The sequence below is a fragment of the Chaetodon auriga genome, chromosome 17 (genome assembly GCF_051107435.1).
Source record: "Chaetodon auriga isolate fChaAug3 chromosome 17, fChaAug3.hap1, whole genome shotgun sequence".
In the NCBI taxonomy this organism is placed as follows: Eukaryota; Metazoa; Chordata; class Actinopteri; order Chaetodontiformes; family Chaetodontidae; genus Chaetodon; species Chaetodon auriga.
Window position 1 is genome coordinate 23650001 of NC_135090.1, and position 10000 is coordinate 23660000.

General features: G+C 49.4%; 1 protein-coding gene across 5 annotated transcripts in view; it reads right to left on the bottom strand.

Moving 5' to 3' along the window:
- LOC143334973 (semaphorin-6D-like) overlaps positions 1–10000 on the bottom strand; it is a 112750-nt gene that overhangs the window by 39418 nt on the left and 63332 nt on the right. For all 5 annotated transcript variants that reach the window (XM_076754041.1, XM_076754046.1, XM_076754042.1 and 2 more), the window contains 10 exons: positions 6546–6636; positions 6021–6143; positions 5265–5353; positions 4962–5051; positions 4554–4681; positions 4143–4274; positions 3891–4046; positions 1355–1528; positions 1129–1269; positions 1–20 (listed from right to left, as the gene is read on the bottom strand). The exon at positions 1–20 is cut by the window's left edge and continues 58 nt beyond it. In XM_076754041.1, coding sequence (XP_076610156.1) covers positions 1–20; positions 1129–1269; positions 1355–1528; positions 3891–4046; positions 4143–4274; positions 4554–4681; positions 4962–5051; positions 5265–5353; positions 6021–6143; positions 6546–6636 — 1144 coding nt within the window. The remainder of the gene's footprint in view (positions 21–1128; positions 1270–1354; positions 1529–3890; positions 4047–4142; positions 4275–4553; positions 4682–4961; positions 5052–5264; positions 5354–6020; positions 6144–6545; positions 6637–10000) is intronic.

A 10000-nucleotide genomic window follows, 5' to 3' on the forward strand; every position in this document is an offset into this window, starting at 1 on the left:
CACGAGAGGCCAGGCAGGCTCTGGAGGGACAGAAGAAGAAGAAGAGGTGAGTCAGAGAAACAGGAAGTCCATTCAGCTTGAAAACATTTAGTGTCAATCAAAACCTCAAGGTCTTCGGTGAAGGCTCAGGTAGAGTCATGTGACCACGCCTCACCTGAAGTGAGCTAGTCAATGAAAAAGAACATTTACTGGATTCTCTGCACTCTTCCTGTCTGACTTCCTGTCTGACTTCGTGACTGACTTCCTGACTGACTATCTGTCTGATTTCCTGACTGACTTCCTGACTGACTTCCTGTCTGACTTCCTGTCTGACTTCCTGACTGACTATCTGTCTGACTTCCTGACTGACTTCCTGTCTGACTTCCTGTCTGACTTCCTGACTGACTATCTGTCTGATTTCCTGACTGACTTCCTGTCTGACTTCCTGTCTGACTTCCTGACTGACTTCCTGTCTGACTTCCTGTCTGACTTCCTGACTGACTATCTGTCTGACTTCCTGTCTGACTTCCTGACTGACTATCTGTCTGATTTCCTGACTGACTTCCTGACTGACTTCCTGTCTGACTTCCTGACTGACTTCCTGTCTGACTTCCTGACTGACTTCCTGTCTGACTTCCTGTCTGACTTCCTGACTGACTTCCTGTCTGACTTCCTGTCTGACTTCCTGACTGACTTCCTGACTGACTTCCTGTCTGACTTCCTGTCTGACTTCCGCAGCTGGTGGAAGCCTCTCTGCAGCTGTAACACTGCACTGCACTCATTCATCGCGCTCAGTAATTAAAGCCGGTCTGATTAGACATTGTGCACGTGTGTGTGCGCGTGCACGTGAACGCCTCTCCACTGATGAATGTGCTCTAATTTGGGCAGTGAGCTCGGTTCAGTCTCATGACGTCTACAAACGAGGCTCTTTGTGTTCATTCTCGGCGTCCCCGTCCCCCCGACACACACTCGCTCCTACAGTATTGATCATGTTGCCAAGTTAAGCTCCATCTTTAAAAGCTGAAAAAGATTTCCCCTTTCTGATTTTGGATGTTTTCCAGAATTAACTAAATGACAGTTTTATGCTGATGGTGCGTTCAGGGGAGCTGCGGCTTTCGTCCGGAGCTGCTTTCGGTCCTGGTTTCTTACTTCTTGCAGGCTCCGTGTTGGCTGCAGCGGCTCAGCGGCACTCTGATGACGCAGCTGGTGAAGGCCACGAACAAGGCGTGGTGGTCTTTATCCAGCTCCAGCCCCAGAACCCTCCTGTCCTCCTGACCCTGAACGTTACACCTGGACACAGACACAGAGCAGATTAAGGTTCGGTGAACGTGGATGCGAACTGTTCCAGCGTCTTGAATGTTCCGCTCAGTCTTACTTGGACGGGCTGTAGACGTCGATGTCCTCCAGCAGCTTGGATCCGAAGCTGTCGTTGGGATGAGTGCTGGCCAGAACCTTCAGGACTCGGCCGTCGTCGGAGCCCAGGAACATGACCGTCCGGTCCTTGTAGGGGCCGGCAGAAACATCCACCACAATCTGGGTCAGCTTGGACCTGGAGGTAAGAAGAAGAGGACGATGAGATGGAAAAACTGTCCGCTGCCAAGAAAATCTGGCTGAATGTGTCAAGACCACTAAACTAAAAACAAATCCTCGGCTTCTTTATGAGCCAAATTAACCTCGACAGTAAACCTGGAATATTTCTGTAAAACGGGCAGGACAGTGCCAGCGTCTCTGAAGCCAAGAGTCCTCTGAGAACTCACAATTTGGACTTGAAAGCATCTTCATAATAAAACTGAGGTGATCGATTCGATTACAAAATGCGAGCAAATTAATGAGCGATTCTGACTTCATACTGATTTAAAGTTGGTATCATTTGTTGTTTGAAGCCAAGAACACATCCAACAGGGTGGGAGCGTCTCTGTCCTGGACTCCATGTGCACAAAGAGGAAAACTGCTTCAAATGCAGAACTCAAGAGGATCATGACGACTTTCCCGACAAAGACAGAAATCTACGACATTTCTGTGAATTCCTTTTTCAATCTTCCCCGCATGAAACAGAGACGCTGAAACATTAGAAGTGTGACTGAAAAAATGCTCCAGGAACCAAACACGAAAAAGGGAAAGAGATGACAAAGTACTCTGACCCCCCCCCCCCCCATGAACCACAGGTGAGCCACAGGTGAGCCACAGGTGAGCCACAGGTGCCCCTGGCCATGAAGTGACCCAAAGCCTCCCTCAGTGAACTGAACAAGGCTCACTCGGCTGCGATTCAGCCGCATTGACTCACAGTAACAAAGCCTACAAAGACCAGAATGCATTGCTGCAACAGGACCAGCTGGACGGCCGGTGATCACTGGACCACGAGCTAAGGTCCCTCTCTGCAAAGCCTCACTCGTCTGGTTTCCACAGGGCATGCTGGGAAATGTAGGAATGATGCTTTGGACCTTTGGACGTGGACGTCCTCATTATCCGGGTCGGCTCGGGCTTTCGAACATGGAATTAAGAGTCTCATTCCGATTCCAGACTGTAATTAGAATCCATCAGAAAGTCATTTGAAACCCGCAGACGCAGATTAGAAAAGGTCAGAGATTTCAGAGCGTCGAGGCAGAGAACTTCCTGCGAGCTGACGACTAATCAAAGCTGATACTGATGATTATCCTCACCACTTCAGGTCGGGGTGGTGGATTCGCTGCCTCTGTAGGCTGTAACTTTTAAAACTCGCCTCCTCGGGGTACAGTTGACATTATCCACTTTCCTCTTGACATCTCAGATCTCTTTCTCTATCATTTAAGCTCCCAGGAGGACTTTATTCCTCCTGTTATCTGGCTGGACTAAAGCCCAAACCTGACGTCCTGCTGGCTGCTGCTGCTGATGGAGGAAATGAAACCTAATCTGCAGTCAAATTTAACACCATTTCACATCCACTTCTGCATTCAGATGCAAAGATGGTTTAAAAAATGATGACTCGACAGTTCCTCGGCTCGTGACTCGCTGCACCAGAGCGGTACATTAATTACACGAAGGCGTTGTGATCCATCACGGAGTCGCAGAGCACAGAGGAAGAAGAAGTCGTCTTATCATCCGACACAAATCAGACAATTAGTAACAGGTAATAAAGTGTTGTCAGTGTCAGCGACGCTTCAATCCTCAGTGTCTCCACAAACAGTCTGAGATGCTTTTATCGTTCAGGGAGAAAAGAGGACGAACATGTGCTGCACGTGTTCTACATCTTAACCTTCAGTGGATCATGTGATCGTGGATACAGGAAGCAGAGGACAGCGTACGTGAGGACGGTGACGCCCCGTCTGACGCTGCTGACCCCGAGAAAGCAAGCAGCAGCCGAAGCCTTTTCACACACAGACAGAAAAAACTTCACGAAAAACATTTTGAATTCACAAGAAGCTCCGAACGATCAAGAGTCTGTCACACGTTTCTCCTGATGCGACGACTCACAAACTGCACAAAGGACTCTGGGGACTTCCTCCAAAGAGGTGGCATGTATCAGCTGACATGTTTATCATCAATAAAACACGATTTTTCATAACTCTTGTGAAAGCGTCAAGCGTGTCGTCAAACAGCTGCTAAATGCTGGCAGCTGAGACGCACTTCAGATCAGCCGTCAGCGTGTCTGACAGGAAGGAACGGCTGAACGTGTCGCATTTCACTTACAAGAAGACACGAAAGATTAAGAATTGGCTGAAATCATTCTGCAGAGTTCGTGAGGTTTTCTGCTGCCAGGCGAGAACACAGTCATCGGATTTCCTGTCCGGGCGACCCCGGCTGACCCTGCTGAGTCTGCAGGGCTGCTGTCCACCTGAACGTGGTCTCACAGTTTGGGACTGATAATCCAGCGCTCATAACGAGTGGGCGGGTCCACCTCAGACTCCTGCATGTGCGTTATTTGTGCGTGTTACCTGCTGGAGGTCCTGGTGAAGCAGGGCCGGTCGTTGACGGAGGGAACTGCTTCGTCCATCAGAGGATACGACTTGATAAACGTCAACGTCTCGTCCGGGAACTGAACCGAGGACTTGTAGTCTGCAGCCGGACCGTCACCTGCACAGGTACCAGGCCTGGAGACGAGAAATCAGACAGTTTTTAAGGCGCTGGATTTAAGTAATCCTGCATTTCGGTAACCCTGACGACCCCACAGCCTGTCCGGGTCCCACCTTGGTCTGGGAACTTGTTCGTCAGGGACTGGAGTCCAGGACAAGTCGCTGGTCCGCTGCTCCTTGAACTTCCCGTTGAAGACTTTCTCGATGTCGTCCATGTAGAAAGCACAAACTGCTGAGCCGGGAATACTGCAGAGAGACAAACGAGACGAACGCAAATGAGTCCTGACGTTCAGACAGACTGAATGCAGAGCTGAGGGGACACCAGAGGACCAACCAGACGTCCAACCAGAACTTTCTAAACTATCCAATGAGAGACGACGACGGCCACAGAGTTCTCTGCTGAATGAATCCACTCACTCTGCAACAGATAATTCACTAAAACACTAAAACTGTCCTCACTCTTTATAGAATGACTTCAGTCCAAAAGTGTCCTCTTAAACCTCACAAAGACAGTGTGACGTGTACCTGTTGGCCTGAGTGGTGAAGACGCCGACCACCGCCGGCCTCTGGTTGATCTGCAGCACGTTGGTGAGGGACTGAAGCACGTCGAAGTAGAAGAAGGAGTCTCCAGGAACCGAGCAGTTCAGCCGAGCCTGAACACACCATGACCACACACACACACACACACACACACACACACACACACACACACACACACACACACACACACACACACACACACACGCAGGGTGTTGAGTTATGAAACTACCTCCACAGTAACGAGGTCTCGTGTCCTGAAATATGCAAATCAGACTCCAGCTGTGTGACATTCACGTCCTCATTACTTCCACACTTCAGCGTCTGTGAGCGAGCTGAACTCACGTCCCTTCACTCATTCAGGAACGCTGCGAGAACCAGGAAGCAGGAAGTCACCTTGAGGAAGGAAGTCCAGTATCTCTCCAGGACTCGGGGAGAGCCTCCGTTGTCGTTCTTACAGACTCGAGCGACTCGAGAAAACACCACCTGGAGAGAGAGGGAGGGGTCACCTTACAGCTCCGACAGGCCTCCAGGTGTTTGTCCAGGTACGCTTCCATAACAAAACTCTCAGGCACTAAAGCCACTAATGTTTGAATCGGGCTTATTGATGCACGATGACGCGCCGTCCGTCAGAAACGGACTCTCTGGTTTACTGACGACGTCATGATGAGTAATATGGAGCTCTACAGACAGACGTACCTTTCCCAGGGCGGTGTACTCCACTGCGATCTCACTGAGGAAGAAGTACACGTAGTTACCGTAGTCGATGGCGTGGAGGAAGTGAGGCTCTGCGGGGGGGGGGGGGGGGGGGGGGTGTTATTGATTTCTTCCATTTTCAAGGTAAAACTTTGCTCATATCTTCTTTCAGTCTGTGATTTTCAACACTTCCTGCAGTTATCGGGTGATAAAACGGCCTCTTTCATAAGAGCAACCCGCAGACGCATCGTAGATCTCTGCAGGAGCATCTTTTAAAAATGGCCGACTGCTGCTGACGTTAGCGAAACACGATGGAACGAGCGAGGAGGCGTAGTTCAGCTCAACGCGGGTCAAAACCATGATAACCTGCAGAGACTGAAAGGTGATCACATTGACTGATGAATGAATGATTTTGTATTTAATTCTGTTCATCTCGACGTGAAACAGAGAAAACTGAGCAAACGTCAGTCGACAAATCAAAGAATCAACAAGTCGCTTCAGTAAAACAACTCGGCAGAAAATAATTATTTTACTTTAAAGAGTTTGATTTTTGTCCATCAATAATTCCTTAAAAACAGAAAAAAATCCTCAGAAATGCGTTAAAATTCAAACGAATTGCTGGATGTTTGAGGTCGACATGTTTCAATCAATGTTTGCTTCAGTGTTATTAAAATGAGCTTTACACGATGTCAGAACACTCAAACTGCCATAATGAGTCTGGTCATGTGACTCAGCGTGAGTCACCTGACGGAGACTCACCTCGGAGCCACTTGGAGTCGTACTTGACGGTCCTGAGGACGGGGCGGCCGTCTCCCAGGCTCCTGTAGATGACGGCGTCGCTGGCCAGGAAGTCCGTCATGGTGGCCGAGTAAAAATCTCCTCCTGAGACACAAGAACATCCATTTTCCCACTGAACATGAACGCCTCACAGATACTGAGGAAGACATTTTGTTGTTTCACTGCAGTTTTAATTTCTGTCGAAGTGAAAACTACAGCTGACTTTAGGTTTTTCTGTTTCCTGTGCGTCTCCTCTTCATTCCTGCCTCGACTGCTTGCTGACTGGAACATCCTAATTTCCCCGGCAGGGATGAATAAAGTTATTTCACATCTTTCACTAATTAGTCAATCGACCTTCGTGTTTATCTTTCTGCATTCTGAACTTCCTGTTTGGGTTAAATTGGATTCTTCCTCCTCATTAAACGAACATAACACAGAGTGTGAATGTGATCGATGACGGCACGCCGCATGAATGACATCACAACACGTCCGTCGCTCACGACTCACCAGCAAACAGTCCGACGTTGGACTGACCGGACTCGAAGGGACAGCGAGCCTGACCGACCACCTCCTCCCCGACCTGCTCCAAGGAGGTCATCTGGAGGAGGAAGAGGAGAAACGTTTTCTTCTGTAACGTCATGAGAGAATAAAGACACTCTGCACGGCTAACAATGCTGCTAATCAGTCGCTGTACCTGAGCTCATGATCTGCACACACCTGCTCAGGTACGACACACCTGTGACACACCTGCACCCACAGTCCACACACGAACAATCAACAACTGTCGACACCTGAGGAGAGACGAGCTTCTAACAGGTAAAAAACTGAAGGATGAGCGTGTTCGCTTTCATCTACTACATATCCCATGAGCCTCTGGGAGCTCTCCTATCAGCGCAGTCAGACAGTGATGCATTATCTGTGATGAACCATTTTCTGCGTGATGTCAGCGTAAAGCGGCCTGTAAACAGCGCTGAGCTCCTGTAATTAGCAGAGCTGATTTTATCGCTGTTGATAGCAGATTTTTTTTTGTGGCTGTAACTCGAAGCTGCTGTTCGTGACACTGTCCCACAGACACCTGCGCAGAGCTAACGTGAGCTGTGATTGGCTCACAGCTCTTGATGATGATGCAGTAAGTTGCTCTAAAAGTGGGAGGTTTGTCAGCTCATTGATTGGTTGAATGTGATCTGGGATCTGCTTCCTCACTGGCCTGCACCATTACAAACTGCTGGATGCCGAACTGGTCAGAGGCCACGTCTCTCGCCCTCGCGCCGCCGCTGCCTCGTCATCTTCTGGCACTTTCCAGGCTCAGGCAGTTACACAGACTGATATCATACACGTGATGGAAATGATTCAGTAAATGCAGAAGCATCAGTGCTGTGCAGCGTTTAGCGTGACGCCGTTGACTTCATCCTCCTGTGATGAGTTCAATGTCCCATCGGTGCGGTCTGTAAACAGTCAGACCAGGTTCAGTGAAGACTGAGGACTAACTCTGCTCATGATGAGCGCTGAACGGAGGCTGAAGCTTAAAGAGAAGCGACTGGCAGCTTGTTCACTGCACAGTATCTCACTTCATTCTGCTGCTGCTGATGTTATTGACATGTTAGCTAAGCCGATAGGACGCCGATAATACTTCACTGTCAGCCTGGCAGCTGCGATGATAACACTGTGTTCAGAAGCTACGTTAGCTGAATTGCTAACAGAGGCTGTGGAAGCGTTTAGCCTCCTGAAAGCCTCATACACACACCTGTCTGCTGCTTCCCCTGCGGGAGCTGAGTGTGTTTATAGCTGCGAGGCTGCACTCTGTGACCCCGTTCTCTCCGCCGGCCTCGCTCGCTCTTCTTCATTCCTTCTCTATCTCGCTCGCCCTCGCTCTGACGGTGAGAACGTGTCACTCTTCTTTGTGTCCTAACTGATGTTACACCGCAGAGCTCAGCGCGGCAAGGTGACGCGGGGTCAACCTTCACTAAATTAAATTTAACATTTAATCGCAGACTTTAATTAAACAGTTTTTCTTGTGTATTTATCTCACTTTCTCTTTCTGCTCAGCAGTCACACACGGCAGCGGTCGACCTTCATTTCCATCACTATCTGTGTCTGCGGACGCCAGCTGTCACGAGGAGGTGGACAAAATTAAAAACCCAACTACGAGACGCCGCGGCGTTCGTGACAAGCTGCTGCTGCCGTCCGAAGAAAAACACAATCACACTTCTGGATTCTGGCCTGAAAGGAGTCAAACGAATGCTTTAAAGGCACGAAAAGGTCGAAAACTTCCCTGCACCTGCAGCGCCCCCCAAAGGACAGCCACGATTGGTCAACACTTTCATTTCTCATCCTGAGCACGTCAGACGTTTTCGTGCCTTTAAGTCAGAACAGTTCACGGTGAACTTCATCGCTGTGCTCGATGCTCGTGATGTTCCAACTCGCAGGGCTTGCAGGTAAACTGCTAAGCTAACCGCTAACATGCTAGCACAATCATCCACAAAAGCCTTCAGAGCTTCTCTACACGAGGCCGTTCGCCCTCGAGCTCGGTGCTATTAGCTTGTTAGCTCAGTAGCTAACGGTGCTTGCTAACTGGAGAGCTGCGTTAGCATGACGGGACGGTGCACCGCTCATGAGCTCGGCCTGATGAGTCTGCACAGACTGACGCTGTCCCTGCGGTGAGTTCAAGTTCCAGTTCTGCTCCGTTTGTTTCATCCATAAAAGCATCAAAAAGGGTTAAAGTGTCAAAGTCCTGCTGTCAGAAATCAGCACACTGGAGGGTTTTAGGACTTCATAATCAACTAAGTTACTCATTTGACTGAAGTTCAAGGAAATGGCAAATCAGCGCCTGCAGCCTCCAGCTGCTCACAGCGTTGGGTTTGTGTGATTCGACACGGAGCCGCTGCAGGTTTGTTCCTTCGCTTTAAACCAAGTGTTCAGTTCAGTTTCCTGCAGAGATTCTGATTTGATTGAAGACGTCACACTGAGTCAGCAGCGCCGGCGTCAACCGAGGGAAAAGAGGGTGATAAACATTCAGACTGAGTCTGTGGGGTCACGAGCGGCGCCGTCAGCTGATGCTGAACGTCGTCTACTCATAAACAATCACAGCAATTTGAGCGGACACTTCGTCTTCATCTCCTCCTCTTCAGTCTGTCCTGTGGTCGAACACGTCCGCTGATTATCTGGAAACCGCTTCGTCTCCGCTCTTTGAAGAAGCTCTTGAATCACTTCCTGTTCTTTAAGAAGCTGATTTTATTCTGTCATCAGTCATGAAGCGAGCAGGCGTCACCGCCGCGAGTCTCCTTTTAGATCCAAACTCTTAAAAAGGAAACGCTCCCGTCTTCAGGTAAACGTGTTGTTTTTCTGCTAAACGGGGTCAGCGCCTGTCAATCACGCTTCCTGCGCCGCAGCGCCATGAAAGAGGAACACGACTCTGGATTGACACCTGAAATTGTGGCTTTTGTGAAGGTGTTTTGTTTGGTCTTGACGAGGCGTCTCGAGCTGCCTGACACTTTCAATTAGAAGCAGGCGCCGCGGAGCGAGCAGGGGAACGCCGTCAGAATAAAAGTCACCCCGTCTCTGTGCTCATTAACCCGACGTTAGCGACGATGTGTTTGGAAATCCAGCAGCTGAGAGGATAACACACACACACACACACACACACACACACACACACACACACACACACTCACACACTCACACGCTGCAGCTACTTCATCTGGTGTTTATCCAAAATAGCAATTAGCCCTTATCAAAACTAATTAGAGGCTAAAACAGGAAGTGTTTCCCGTAACCAATCCTCTCACCTCGCTGATGGATTATCGATGATTCTCAGGACACGTACGACAGACGAGCCGCACCTTCATCGTTGCAACGTTAAAACACATTGACTTTGTCTTTGGGTGTCTCACAAGTCCTCTGTGTGTTTGACCGCCCATCCACCTCCACCTTCCTCCACGTGGACTTTCTCGCTCTTTACACTA